General features: G+C 32.0%; 1 protein-coding gene across 1 annotated transcript in view; it reads left to right on the top strand.

Moving 5' to 3' along the window:
- Positions 1-16245, top strand: part of CDK15 (cyclin dependent kinase 15) — a 136347-nt gene that overhangs the window by 38592 nt on the left and 81510 nt on the right. Inside the window, exon 9 of the mRNA XM_051983770.1 lies at positions 2882-2975. Within this exon, the coding sequence (XP_051839730.1) occupies positions 2882-2975 (94 nt within the window). The remainder of the gene's footprint in view (positions 1-2881; positions 2976-16245) is intronic.

Below are 16245 nucleotides of genomic sequence, written 5' to 3'. Positions count from 1 at the left end.
AAATGGTGAAGAAACCTTTGTGATACTATATTTGGACCTAATTTTTTGGAGTATTTAGTATGGAACTATTGAGAAAATGTATGATAAATACATTTTTTAAGACTGGGAAGTTTAACAGAAATTTGTTTAAAAACAAAAATTGTTGTGAACAAGTAAAAAATAACAAAGGTAAAGTATCTAATGATCTTTGGGGAAAAATAAATCTGAAAAATGAAGGCACTTTCATGCCAGGATATTGAGGAAATCTTTTCTACAATTTCCTTTGGAACTTTTCCAGTGCTAAAAATATAATTGTTAGATATAGTTTAGATTGATGTAATCATTTGCACTTTTGGAATTATATGTAATATAGGATGTCCCCAAAGTCTTGGTATGGTTTTAAATTGCTTCTAAAACTTAAAAATGATACTAAGATTTTGAGGATATCCTATATATAAGGATAGACTAAATCAATGATACCTCGAGACTATGGGATAGTGCTTCCTGAGGTGTCAGATCTCTTGGCTGATGGGAAACTTTATCTTTGACATGACTCTCCCCACTAAGAACCAAGAGCTTGTGACTGTCTACTTGTTGAAAATGGAAAAATTATCAAACATTAATACCATATCTCACCAATACAAACAACTTCATGTTTGACAGTACCTGAATAACTAACTTCATGGTGTTAAATATCTGGATGAAAAGTGAAAAATCAAATAGCTCCAAAAAAAGGACAACAGATGTAGTGAGTTTAAAACTTTTAATTGGATTAAGGAACACTATAACAAAAGAGCCTCATGAATAGTTCCCAGCAGCTACCATCATGAGAAAGTAACATTAAAAGGCAACAAACCTCTCCTAGGCATGCAACAAAAATCTCTTGAGGATTAAAAAGAACCCATTTAAACCCTAGACTGATGATATGTGTTTATTTGAGCCTTGTTCAAATGTCTAAGGATTAATTCCTGTAGTCAATCACCATATCACTCAGAAAGTTCAGAAGAAGAAGAACTAGAATTAATAATAAAAACATTCCAGTGACTTTTGGCCTATGGGAAACATTTTTTTATTATAACTACCCAGAATGAGTATGATCTCTTTAGGATATAAGCCCAGTAGAAACACTGCTGGATCAGAGTATGCACAGTTTGATAGTCCTTTGGGCTTTGTTCCAAATTGCTCTCCAGAATGGTTGAATCAGTTCACAATTCCACCAACAATGTATTAGTGTCCCAGTTTTCCCATATCCTTTCCAACATTCGTCATTATCTTTTCCTATTATTTTAGCCAATCTGAGAGGAGTGTAGTGGTACCTCAGTATTGTCTTAATTTGCATTTCTCTGATCAATAATAATTTAGAAGGGTGCTCAAACTACGGTCTGTGGGCCAGATGCAGCAGCTAAGGACAATTATCCCCCTCACCCAAGGCTATGAAGTTTCTTTATTTAAAGGCCCACAAAACAAAGTTTTTGTTTTTACTATAGTCCGGCCCTCCAACAGTCTGAGGAACAGTGAACTGGCCCCCTATTTAAAAAGTTTGAGGACCCCTGATTAGAGCATCTTTTCATATGACTAGAAATTGTTTTAATTTCTTCACCTGAAAATTGCCTGTTCATAATTCTTTGACAATTTGTCAATTAAAGAATTGCTTGAATTCTTATAAATCTGAGATAATTCTGTATCTGTTTTAGAAATGAGACCTGTATCAAAACCCTTGAATGTAAAATTTTTCCCTCAGTTTATTGCTTCCCTTCTAATTTTGTCTGCATTGGTTTAAATATTTTGTTTTTCTTCTCAGAAATTGAATAACTGAAGAATGTATTATTGTTGTTTTTGTTATTTTTGTTACATATTGTATTCCTAGCTGTTTTTCTTTTCAAAAGAATTCTCTAAAACATGAACTTTCAAGGGACAGAAGTCCTTTATTATCAAGAAACAACTATTTTTTCTTCACTTAATAATAATAAAGAATTTAAATAATAATTAACATAATAATAAAGAATTTCTAAAATGGGGAAAGGGATTGGTGGAGAGTGGAAGCAAAATTCAGCAAAACTAATCAACATATAAACAAACCTAATTACCCATGTTCTACTCCTATAATCCCCTACCTCTATGAAGAAGGGAGAAAAGTACTCTTTTTCATCTCTTTTTTGGAGCTACATTTTGTCATTATAATCATATTATATTCTGTTTCAGAGTTTTTTGATGTGGTAATGGTGCTTCTGTCCATTTACATTGTTATAGTTTTGTCTGTATTATTCTCTAGATTCCACTCACTTTACTTTGTATTGCTTCATAAAAATGCCCTTTGCTTCTACAAATTCATGATAGTCATTTTTTCTTACGGAACCTTAATTTGTTTACCATAATTGCTATTTGTCCAAAATTTCTAACAATAGGTAGTCTTGAATAACTGTCTCTGAAAATTTTGTTAGCAGAACATATTATAAAATGTCATATGTTATGAAAATGTTTATTTTATTCTATAAATCTAAAATAAAACAAATATTTTTTAAAGGAGAAAGAAAGATCTGAGGGAAATATAAAAAAAATGTCTTTAAGTATTTTAAGGGCTATCCTGTAGAGGAGGGATTATACTTGTTCTGTTTGGCCCCAGAGAGCATAACTAAGAGAAATGGGTAGAATTAGGACAGTACTGGATTAATTTGTGGTAAAGAAGAATTTTATAATTAGAACTATTCAAAATGGAATGGGTTACCTCAAAAGGAAGTGGGTTCTTCCTCACTGAAAGTCTTCAAAGAAGGATCAGGTGACCTCTTATAAGTACATTTCAGTATAGAATGAACTTGACTTCTGGGGTCCCTTCCAACTCTGACATCTTGGAATTTTTGTATTGTCCTCAGAGGTACCAAGTTCACTTTTTTTCCTTTTCTAGGGGTGCAGGCTGCATCTTTATTGAAATGCTCCAGGGCCAACCTTTATTTCCTGGAGTTTCTGATATCATTGAACAACTGGAAAAGATCTGGATGGTAAGAAAAAGATATATCCTATTCCTAGGGGAAAATCTAAGTTTCAAACTTTGGACCAAATCTACCCTTAGTAGGATTGCAGTTAAGATACGGTTGTAGGTAAGGCTTGATAAAGGGTATGGCATGCATGCATTTTATGTTAAATGGTAGATCTCTTGAATTTGGGAATTCTAAGCTATAATAGAGCTAAAGCTGATCAGGTGTCACATTGTGTCATTAATATGGTGAACTATGATGGATGGAAGGAAGAACCAGGGAGTGGAAAATGACCTGATTGGAAATGGAGCAGGTCAAGGTTTCCATGCCAATCAAAGAAGAGCTGCTATATTTCCACCCTGGGTAAAATAGGGAGAACTAGTCTGAAATAAATTTATGGCAACTGTCATATATGCAACAATTATAAACCTCCTAATAGTAAAGTCATTGTGTTTCTATTATGATCTTACAGTAGTCCATGAGCCTTTCTTATTCTTGAAAGTCAGGTCTTCCTGTTTTCTTTCATTACTTCAATTCATGATTTTCTCCCAGAACTATTTTTTGCTATAGAATCCTAACCAGCCTCTTTCCCCAGCCCACCCATTAAAATATTTACACACACTCACACCGTTTCCTGTATTCAGAAATGCTTCCTATTTATTAAATACAAGGATTTGAATTTAGTAAAAACTTGTTATTTATTGTAATTCTATTGGCCTAATATTTTTCCCTCAATTGGTATTATATACAACTTAGGGAAAATAGATTTATTTAAATGGTCAAATAGTTTATATTAGATATTTTCTGCCAGGTTATTTAGGAACTTGATAAGAAGACAGTCAACTCTTGAGTAATCATCTTAATTATGATTATTACCCAGAGTTTCCCAACTGAGTTTGTTATCTTAGTGCGTTTCAACTTCTTTAGCAGTTTGCTTCTCATTGTTATTTGATGCCTCTAAAGTTTTGTCTTTTGAAGAACAATACTTTTTTAAAAAATAGTATTTTAATATTTTCTCTTAATTATATGTCGACAGGTTTTTTTTAGCATTCAGTTTTGCCAGATTTTAAGTTGCAAATTTTTCTTCTTCCCCTCTTTCCTTCCCCTCTTCTGAAAATGGTGGGTAATTTGATATCATTTATGTATGTTATTATGTAAAACATATTTCTATATCAGTGATAGTTGTGGAAGAAGAAACAGTTCAAAAGGGGGAGGGGAACCCATGAAAAAGAATAAAGTGAAAAAACATATATTTCCATCTGCATTCAAAGTTCATCAGTTCTTTATCTGGATGTAGATAACATTTTCCCTCATGAGTCCTTTTACTTTTCTTGGATCATTGTGTTGCTAAGAAGAGCTAGGTTCTTAGTTAATCATCACACAATGTTGCCGATTTTGTGCAAAATGTTTTCCTTGTACTGTTCATTTAATTTCACATCAATTCATAAACATCTTTCCAGGTTTTTCTGAATACTGCTGGTTCATCATTTCTTATTGTACAATAGCATTCCATTAAATTTATATATCATAGCTTGTTCAGCCATTCCCCAATTGATGGGCATCCCCTCAATTTCAAATATTTTGCCACCATGAAAAGTGATGTTATAGATACTTTAATATAGGTCCTTTCCCCTTTTTTATAATCTCTTTGGGATACAGACCTAATAATAATATTGCTGGATCAAAGGGTATGTTTGCCCTTTGAGCATAGTTCCAAATTGCTCTCTAGAATGGTTGAATAAAGTTCACAACTCCTCCAACAATTTTCCCATATCCTTTCCAAGATTTATCATTTTCTTTTTGTCATACTAGTCATTGTGATAGATGTGAGGTGATATCTCAGATTTATTTCAATTCACATTTCTCTAATCAAAAATGATCTAGAGAACTTCTTTATATGCCTGTAGATAGATTGCTTTGATTTCTTTATCTGAAAATTGTTCATATTCTTTGACTGTTTATCAATTGTTATAAATTTGACTCAGTTTTCTACATATTTGAGAAATGAGGTCTTTATCAGAGATACTTGTATAAAAATTGTTTCCCAACTTTCTGCTTTTCTCCCAATCTTAGTTGCATCAGTTTGTGCAAAGTAATTTTAATTTAATATAATCAAAATTATCTATTTTACATTTTATAATGTTCTCTATCTCTTGTTTGGTTGTGATCTGTAACTTAATTAACTTCTTCTTTAAAAATGTGGATGCTATACCATGTTTACTATTGATATTGCTTCATTGTCTATGCTACCTTTTAGCAAGATGTAGTTTCCTTCCTATCTCTTTTACTTAAGTCTATTTTTGCCTTTTCTTTGCATGATTTCAGGATTGCTGAAGCATAATAGATTTTGCTCTAGTCCTTTACCTTTATTCTATGTGTGTTTCTCTACTTCAGATATGTTTCTTGTAAACAACATATTATAGGACTCTGTTTTTTGATTCACTATACTATCAGCTTGTTTTTTGAAAAAGTTTATCTCATTTACATTCACAGTTACAGTTACTACCTGTGTATTTCCCTCCATCCTATTCTTCCTCTTTATTCTTTCTCTCCTTTCACCCTTTTCCTCCTCACCAGTTTTTTGCTTCTATCACCTTCCCCTGATCTACTCTCTCTTTTGTCAACACCCCCCCACACTTAATCTTTTCCCCTTCCTACTTCCCTGTCAGGCAAAATAGATTTCTTTTTTTTTTATTTTTTATTTTTAATAGCTTTTTATTTACAAGTTATATGCATGGGTAATTTTACAGCATTGACAATTGCCAAACCTTTTGTTCCAATTTCCCTACCCCCTTCCTCTCACCCCTCCCCTAGATGGCAGGATGACCAATACATGTTAAATATATTAAAGTATAAATTAAATACAAAATAAGTATACATGTCCAAACTGTTATTTTGCTGTACAAAAAGAATTGGACTCTGAAATATTGTACAATTAGCCTGTGAAGGAAATCAAAAATGCAGGCAGACAAAAATATGGGGATTGGGAATTCAATGTAATGGTTCTTAGTCATCTCCCAGAGTTCTTTCGCTGGATGTAGCTGGTTCAGTTCATTATTGCTCCATTGGAACTTATTTGGTTCATCTCATTGCTGAAGATGGCCAGTTCCATCAGAATTGATCATCATATAGTATTGTTGTTGAAGTATATAATGATCTCCTGGTCCTGCTCATTTCACTCAGCATCAGTTTGTGTAAGTCTCTCCAGGCCTTTTTGAAATCATCCTGTTGGTCATTTTTTACCAAACAATAATATTCCATAATATTCATAAACCACAATTTATTAAGCCATTCTCCAATTGATGGGCATCTACTCAATTTCCAGTTTCTGACCACTACAAAGAGGGCTGCCACAAACATTCTTGCACATACAGGTCCCTTTCCCTTCTTTAACAGAATAGATTACTATATTCAACTGATTGTACATATTATTTCCTCTTTGACCAAATACTGATTAAAGTTGAAGTGATGCCCAGTAATCACCCTCCAGTCTTCTCCTCCACTGTAGTAGGTCTTTTGTACCTCTTTATGTGAAATCATTTATACCATTCTGCTTCTCCCTTCCTTCTGCCCCCAGTGTACTCTTTTTCACTCCTTAATTTTTGTTATGCCATTCCCTCATATTCACCTTATACTTTGTCAATGTATATTCCTTCTAGCTGTATTATTAATAATATAATTTTTAAGAATTACAAATATCATCTTCCCCTGTAGGGATGTAAACAGTTTAGCTCTATTGAATTGTTTATATTTTCTTTTCTATTTTTACTTGTTTATGCTTCTCTTGGGTTTTGATATTGGAAGTCACATTTTTTATTTTGTTCTGATATCCTAAGAAAGTTTTAAATCCTTCTATTTCACTGAACAACCATTTCATTCTCCTTGATGCATTATGCTTAATTTTCTGAGTTAAATGATTCTTGGTTGTAGTCCTAGCTTCTTTGCTTTCTGCAATATCTTGGTCCATGACTCCAGTCCTTTAATGTTGCAGCTGCCAAGTATAATCTGATTGTGACTCCTTGATATTTCAATTGTTTCTTTCTGCTGCTTATAGTATTTTTTTCTTGATAATTCTGAAATTTGGCTAAAATGTTCCTTGGAATTTTTATTTTGGGATCTCTTTCCTGAGGTGATCAGTGAATTCTTTGCTCTCTGGTTCAGGGATATCATAGTAGCTTTCCTTGATAATTTCTTTTTTTATTAAAGTTTTTTATTTACAAAACATATGCATGGGTAATTTTTCAACATTGACTCTTGCAAACCTTTTGTTCCAAATTTTCTCCTCCTTTCCCCCCTCCCCTCCCCTAGCTGGCAGGTAGTCTAACATATGTTAAATATGTTAAAATATATGTTAAATTCAATATGGGTATATATATATATATTTATGGTTATCTTGCTGCACAAGAAAAATCAGATCAAGAAGGAAGAAAAAACTGAGAAAGAAAACAAAATGCAAGCAAACAACAACAGAGAGAGTGAGAATGCTATGTTGTGGTCCACGCTCAGTTCCCACAGTCCTCTCTCTGAGAGGCTCTCTTCATTACTGAACAAGTGGAAGTAGTTTGAATCATCTCCTTGTTGAAGAGAGCCACGTCCATCAGAGTTGATTGTCATATAGTATTGTTGTTGCTATGTATAATGATCTCCTGGTTCTGCTCATTTCACTTAGCATCAGTTCATCTAAATCTCTCCAGACCTTTCTGAAATCATCCTGCTGGTTATTTCTTACAGAACAATAATATTCCATAACATTCATATGCCATACTTTATTTAGCCATTCTCCAATTGATGGGCATCCACTCAGTTTCCAGTTTCTTGCCACTACAAAAGGGCTGACACAAACATTTTTTTACATATGGGTTCCTTTCCCTCCTTTAAGATTTCTTTGGGGTATAAGCCTAATAGTGACACTGCTGGATCAAATGGTGTGCACAGTTTGATAAATTTTTGAGCATAGTTCCAAATTGCTCTCCAGAATGGTTGGATCCATTCACAGTTCCACCAACAATGTATCAGTGTCCCAGTTTTCCTACATCCCCTCCAACATTGGTTGTTATTGTTTCCTGTCATCTTAGCCAATCTGACAGCTGTGTAGTGGTATCTCAGAGTTGTCTTAATTTGCATCTCTCTGATTGATAGTAATTTGGAGCATCTTTTCATATTTTAATTTCTTCATCTGAAAATTGTCTGTTCATATCCTTTGACCATTTATCAATTGGAGAATGGTTTGATTTAATAGATGCAGAAAAAGCATTTGATAAAATCTAACACCCATTCCTATTAAAAACACTAGATAATATAGGAATAAATGGTATTTTCCTTAAAGTAGTTAGTAGCATCTAATTAAAATCATCAGCAAGCATCATATGTAATGGGTATAAGCTAGAACCATTCTGTGTGGGAAAAGAACTTACAGCACACATTGATCAGAGACTGTTAGCTAAAGTAGATCAAGCCTATAGGCCTCAGTTTCAGTTTCTCCGGAGTCACATGATTTTAGATAAGGCCTGGACTATATTCCATTGTCCAACGTGGCCAAAGAAGCTGTATATCATCCTGTCTACTACATTCCACTGACCAAGTAGGAGAACACTAGACTTATGTGACCAATCACAACATATAGAGGGTAGAATTTTGGGAGTTCTTTGTCTGAAATGTATAAAAGCGATAAGCATTTTCAAGACTCTGGCTCTATGCTGCTGTGAAATTTGGCTTGCAGACCAGGATGGGGTCTGCTTCTTGAGATTCTAATAAATAATTCTGCTTTCTATGAGTGATCTCTGTAGTAGTCAAATTGGATAGGTCTTTTTGTCCCATACCATGTATGCTCCAAATCACTAATGGTAAAACAACTAAAATTTATCCAATTGAATATCATTTTAGATCTATGGAAGAAAAGTACATTAATGTCTCTATTCTCCCACATCCCCTCCCACATTTTAACCAAACTGATGGATATGAGGAAATACCTTAGAAGTCATTTTAATTTGCATTTCTCCAGTTATTATTGATTTAGGTCATTTAAAAATATGATCATTGATAGATTTTATTCTTTTAAAAATGGGCTGTTCATATGCCTCAACCATTTATCATTTGAGGAATGGCTCTTATTCTTATAAATTTGATACAGTTCTTAAATGTTTTAGAAATGAGACCTTTATCAGAGAAACTTGCTACAAATTTTTTTCTAGTTTCTTCTTTTTCTTCTAATTTTAGATGCAGTGGTTTTGTTTGTCCAAAATTTTTTAAATTTTATGTAATCAAAATTATTAATTTTACTTTCTGTGAACTTTTCTATCTCTTATTTCATCATGAACTCTTCCTCTATTCATAGATTTGACAGGTAATTTCTTCTGTACTCTACTAATTTATGATATCATTTTTTATATCTAAATGATGTATCCATTTTGAAATTATCTTGGTATGTGGTATGCAATAGTGGTCTATGCCTAGATTCTGCCCATATTATTTCCCAGCCAACAGTTTTTTTCAAATAATACATTTTTGTCCCAATAGATAGGATCTTTGGGGGTTATCAAATATTATGCTACTATGTGCATTTGTTTCTGTACATCTGAACTGTTCTATTGACCCACCTCTCTAATTCTTAGCCAGTGACAAATTGTTTTATTATTACATCTTTGTGGTATAGTTTAAGGTCTGTTTCTTCTAATCTCATTTCCTTCCCACTTTTTTTTTCCATTTATTCCTTTGATATTTACCCTTTTGTTTTTCCAGATGAATTTTGTTATTTTTTCTAATTCTATAAAGTAATTTTTTGATAATTTGATTGGTATGTCACTGAATTAAAGAAATTAATTGAGGTATAACAGTCATTTTTATTTTATTGCCTTGGTCAACCCATGAGTAATTAATAATTTTTCAGTTATTTAGATCTGTCTTTATTTGTGTGAATTTTTTTTTAAATTTTGTTCATGTGGTTCTTAAGTATATTTTCATACTTGATAAAAGTATATTCCCAGATATTTTATAATTCCTGTACTTATTTTAAATAGAATTTCTCTTTCTATTTCTTCCTGCTGGATTATATTGGAAATAAACATAAATGTAGATGATTTATATGAATAGATGATTTATGTGAATTTATTTTATATCCTTCAACTTGGCTGAAGTTATTAAGTGGTTTCAAATTTTTTTTAGTTGGCTCTCTAGGGTTCTCGACGTAAACTATCATACATGTAAAAAGTGATAGCTTTGTTTCTTCGTCTATTCCTTCCACTTTTTTTTCTTTTATTGCTATAGTTATCATTACTAATACAAAACTGAATAATAATGGTAATGGTGGACATCTTTTCTTCTTTCCTGATCTTACAAGAAAGGTTTCCAGCTTATTGTTCCCATTATAAATAATGCTTGCTCTTGGTTTTAGATAGACACTATTTATCATTTTGTGGAAAACCTTATTTATTCCTGTGCTCTCTTCTATTTATCTTTAACAGGAAAGGGTGTGGTATTTTACCAAAAGTTTGATTTGGTTTTTTTGCTTCTTTTAAAATAATCATTTTTTTTGTTGTTTTATCATTAATATGCTCAATTATACTTGTTTCCTAATATTGAGCTGGTCCTACCTTTGTTGCATAAATCTAGAGTGGTCACAGTATATGATCTTTGTAATATATTGCTATAATCTCTTTAATTGTATTTCAATATTTTTGCATCAATATTCTTTAGAGAAATTAGTTTACAGTTTTCTCTTTTTTTGGTTTTAAATCTCCCTGGTTTAAGTATTAAGATTATAATTATATCATAATAGCAATTTGATAGGATTCTTTCTTTGTCTATACTTTTTTTAAGTTTATATGATATTTGAATTAATTGTTCTTTAAATGTTTGGTAGGATCATTTATAAATCCATCTAGTCTTTTTTTTTCTTAGAAAGTTTACTTATGATTTGGTCAATTTCTTTTTTTAAGAGAGCAATACTTAAATATTCATTTTTCTGTTCTATTAATGTTGGTGATTCGTATTTTTGTAAATATTCATCCATTTCAATTAGAATGCAAGTTTTATTGGCACATAGTTGAGCAAAATAGCTGCCTTTTATTGCTTTTACTTCCTCTCCATTGGTTGTGAATTCACCTTTTTATTTTTGATGCTAGTAATTTTGTTTTCTTTTTCCTTAAGATTCTAATAATCAAAGGCTTATCTCTTTTATTGTATGTTTTATCTATTTTGTTATTTATTTAATAGTTCCTAGTTCTATTTATGAATTTAATGTTTTTTAAGCTTTCAATTTTGTTCATCACTTATTTTCAGAATATTCATTTTTAGTGTTCATTTGTTGGCTTTCTAGTTTTTAGTTGCATGCTCAATTTAGTGATCTGTTCTTTCTTTTATATATGTAAGAATTTAGAGAAATACAATTTTTCCTAAATACTGCTTTAGCTACCAATTTCAGTACATTGTCTCATTGTTTGTCATTATTTTTAATGAAATTACTGGCTGTTTCTTTGATTTGTTTTTTTTTTTACCCACTTTTACTTTATGATTAAATTATTTAATTTCCAATTAATTTTTAATCTAAACTCCAAAGGCCTTTTATTGAATGTAATTTTTATTGCATCATGATCAAGAAACGATGACTTAATACTTCCATTTTCTGTGAGTTTTTATGCCTTAATCATCAATTTTTGTGACTGTCATGCATAGCTGAGAATCATATATATCTTTCTATTCCCCAGAGATCTATCATATCTAATTTTTCTAAGATGTTTCCCAACTCCATAAAATCTTTCTTATTTCTTTTATACTTATACTTATTTAAGTCTGAGAGAAATAGACTAAGGACTCCCAGTGTAAGAATTTTACTTTCTATTTCCTCCTATAATTCATTTAATTTTTCCTTTAAGAATTTAAATGCTATGTCATTTTGTATATACATAATTAGTATTGATATTAATTCATTGTCTATGGTTCTTTTTAACAAGATGTGGTTTTCTTGTTTATCTCTTTTAACTATGTCTATTTTTGCTTTTGTTCTGTATGAGATTATCATTCCCACTCCTGCCTTTTTCATTTCATCTGAAGCATAATAGATTTCTTATTTTAAATCTATGTATATATTTATTTCAAGTGCATTTCTTATAAAAAATATAATATTGGATTTTTGTTTCTAGTCTATTATGCCATTTTATTCTGTTGTATTGGTGAATTCATTCCATTCACATTCACAGTTCTAATAACTGTATTTTCCTCAAACCTATTTTCTTATTCTCATTTTTCTTCTTTTTTTACACTATTCCCTTTTTATGAGTTGGGTTTGCTTATGACCATTGCTTCCCTTAAGCTATGTTTTCTCCTATCTTTCTTCCCTTACTTTCTCTAAATCCCTTTCCTTTCTACTTCTCTATTGGATAAGATGAGTTTCTGTATATGTGTATATATACACATATATTGTCTTGTGTATATGTATATATACATATACATATATATGTATGTATGTATGTATTCTTCCCTCCTTGAACCAGTTTAGATGTGAGCAACATTTAAGTGTTGCCTGATGTCCATTCTTTGCATGTCCTTTTTTTTGTGTGTGAAACCATTACCCCATTCTTTTTATGTTTTTCCTCTGTTTCCAGTGCAATCTTCAGCCTTCCATTATTCTTTTGAGATTATTATACTCCTAAGACTCTTGATAATGATAAAATTCTAAGTTACAGCATGTGTTATGTATATAAGTATATAAAATAAGTATACAAGGCAAACATTTATTGATAATAAATCATAAATTCATTTAAAATGATTCTTTGGTATGCATATAATTTCGCCATTTATTAAAGCCAAAAGCAAATTTGCATACTAATGAATGTGCTTGTTTATTTTTACATAAAGAATTAAATCTTGGTAGAATGTTTGATATTTCAGGATGTGAAGCATTCAGAAACCTTTTCTGTTACCAAATTTTTTGTCACCCCACATATGGTTGCAATCCACAGTTTAAGAAGCTTTGGTGTATTCTTTCAATTTCTACTTTACCTTCTGGTTCTAAGATATCTGGGCAGTTTTCCTTTATGATTTTTTGAAATTTTTTTCTTCTTTCATACCTTTCTTCTATAGCTGTCATTTAATTGTTTAAATAATATTTCACCTTTCCTTTAACTGTTCTAGGAATTCTTGTGATCTGAATTTCCAACCTGAATTTTTCTTGGAGATGTTTTTAAGTCACTGTCATCTTCTGAATTTGAATCTTGAGTATTCTTGTCTCCACAGTAGCTCTTTATTGTCAGGTTGTGTTTTTGTTGTTAATTTTTCTTTACTTTGGACTTTATGTTAATCTTGGGTTTTGTTCATCTCTGGAGGGAGTGGGTGTGTGATGATTGGCTTAGTTTTTGTCTTATTATATCCTTCTTCAGCTTTCACAGTTCATTTCCTGAGCCAGCAAATTGTTGATGCTTTTAAAAATGGTGTGATCCAGAGAGAGATCTGTTCACAGTCTTCCTGATCTGAGTTTTGCAAGTTGGATCTGTTTTCTAGTTGAGTTTCAGTAGACTGTTAGCTCTCTGGGAGGTTCTGCAGGTTCAGAGTGACTGAACTGCTGGCTCTCCTTTGGTCTTGGTCTTCTACTCTAGTTTTTCTAATGCAGGCTTATGTACCAGGCTAAAGGTTAAAACTGAGTCACTGTTCTATGCTGGGTTCAAATCTACACAGCTAATTTTCTGGAACTTATTCTGTGTTTAGTACCAGCAAGGGTCCCACTTTCTAATGACCACTCTCCTCCCCCTGTTTCTGTGACTTCGATCTGGGTAATGGGCAACAGAGCTTCTAGATAGCACCTTTTAACTCTAGTTCAAGAGTCCTATGGATTTGCTTTTTGTCTCAGTGCTTTCTTTATGCCTCGCTGCTCTTTCTTGGCTCTCTTTTGGAGAGCCTGGGCAATAGAATGCTCTTTATCCCTGCCATGCTGCCCTGAGCTGGAAAAAGTGATTCACTGTGACTTTCTTGGTTTTCTCATTCTGAATTCAGGCTGGCCCATTTTATAAGTTTTTGTAAAGGAGGTGTGCTGGAGAGCTAAAGCAAAAATGTTTCCCCTTATGACATATTTTGACTCTGCCCCTGTGAAGGATATTTTTAATGATGATAATAACTTTTTATTTTTCAAAATACATGCGAAAATAGTTTTCAACACTCACCCTTGACAAACGTTGTGTTCCAGATTTTTTCTTTCCCTCCCTTTCTCTCCCTCCTCTAGATAGTAAGTAATCCAATATGTTTTAAACATGTACAGTTCTTCTACATATATTTCCCCATTTGTCATGAGAAAAATCAGATCAAAAGGGAAGAAAAATATGAGAAAGAAAAAAATAAACTAGCAATGACAAAAAAGGTGAAAATATGCCTTTCTAATGACATTCTAATGGATGCATAGTTCTCTCTCTGAATGCAGATGATTCTTTCCATTACAAGTCTATTGGAATTGCCTTTGAATCACCTTATTTTTGAAAAGAGCCAAGTTCATCACAGTTGATCATCACATAATCCTGTGTTGCCATGTACAACATTCTCTTGGTTCTACTCACTTTACTTAGTATCAGTTCATATAAGTCATTCCAGGCTTTTCTGAAATCAGCTTGCTCATCAATTTGTATAGAACAATAATATTTAATTACATTCATATACCATAACTTATTCAGTTATTCCCCAACTGATAGGCATCTATTCAATTTCCAATTCATTGTCACTACAAAAAGGGTGCTACAAACATTTTTGCACACATGGGTCCTTTTTTCTTTTTTTCTGATCTCTTTAGGATACAGACCTAGTAAGAGAGGTATATTTTAGATAATTAAATAGATGACATTAGTCTAAAGATATTAAATATTAATCTGTTAAAGTAAATTGCTCTTGCTACATTATTAGTATAGAACATTAGAAAGGGCATTGGCCTTGAATAATAATAAAAATAATGATTATTCTCATTTTTCAAAGTTTACAAAGCACTTTCTCACAGTAGCCCTGTGAAATACACTTTAAAAATATTAACATCACTGTTTTATTTGAGGAAACTGAGAGTCTAAGAAATGGCTGTACACAATTGGTAAATTTTTAAAGTAGGATTTGAACTCATTTCCTGACTCCAAGTTCATCACATTGGATCTCAAGTCAGAAGACAGTTATAGACTCCAAACCTCCATTTTCCCATCAGCAAAACAGAAATAATAATATTTGCATTTTCTCCTCCAAAAGATCATTGTGAAGAAAGCTTTTTCATAAACCATAGAGTCATATATATATATATATATATATATATATATATATATATATATATATATCATTATGGCCAGTCCAATATCCAGGGTTGATTGTTATGCCATAAGAGCCATTTCCATTTGGGCAATTATTTTATACACAATGTAATAAAACATGGGGACTTCTCTTTGATGTTTATGATAATGCATCCTAATTTAAGACCAATTAAACAGCAACAGACTGAACAAAGCATAAAGAACATGCTATTACCCAGCTTCTACTTTCAAAAAAAATCAATATCCTTCTCTGCTCATTAAATTTTTCTTCTCCAAAAGTTTTATTGACTCCCGGATTCCATTGCTGACCTATATACTATTGTTTAAAAATGCTGTCATCTTTTAAAGTCATGAGAAAAGATGATTATATATCTCTTGAACATCCCTCCTTGATATCCTGTTCCCCAGTATCTTATGCAAAAATAAAGTTAGCATATAGAGAGTAGTTTTTATTCCTAAATCTTTCAGATAGATCAGAGATGTTGAATGGACCACAAAATATTTAATCCATCCCCAATTTTATATGTGGGGAAACAATCCCAGCAAGGAATTATGACTTGCCCATGTTGAGTGAGTAAGTCACAGAGAAGGAATTCAAATACTTATCCAAATTTTGTACTATCTTGATGTAGCAATCTTGTGGGATCTACACTCTCAAGTTTTGACATAAGGGGAGAAAGTCATAAACTCATCCTTTTTAATGTGATATGTTAAGCAGATTAAATAAATGAAGCATAATTTCTGAGGCAAATGGGATTAAATGACTTGCTCAGGGTCACACACAGCTAGGAAGTATTAAGTATCTAAGGCTGGATTTGAACTCAGATCTTCTTGATTTCAGTTGTCTATCCACTATGCCATCTAGATGCCCCCCAAATACTCTTTAGGGATGATCATGATAAATAATAATAACTAGCATTTCTATAGAATTTTAAAGTTTGCAAAAATTCTTTCCATGTTAACTTATGAATCAAGACACATTTGTTAAGTACTTATTATGTGCTTGGCACTGTAAGAAGCACCAGGAATAG

The sequence above is a fragment of the Antechinus flavipes genome, chromosome 3 (assembly GCF_016432865.1).
Source record: "Antechinus flavipes isolate AdamAnt ecotype Samford, QLD, Australia chromosome 3, AdamAnt_v2, whole genome shotgun sequence".
Taxonomy (NCBI): Eukaryota; Metazoa; Chordata; class Mammalia; order Dasyuromorphia; family Dasyuridae; genus Antechinus; species Antechinus flavipes.
This window is presented reverse-complemented; position numbering and strand designations above follow the sequence as displayed.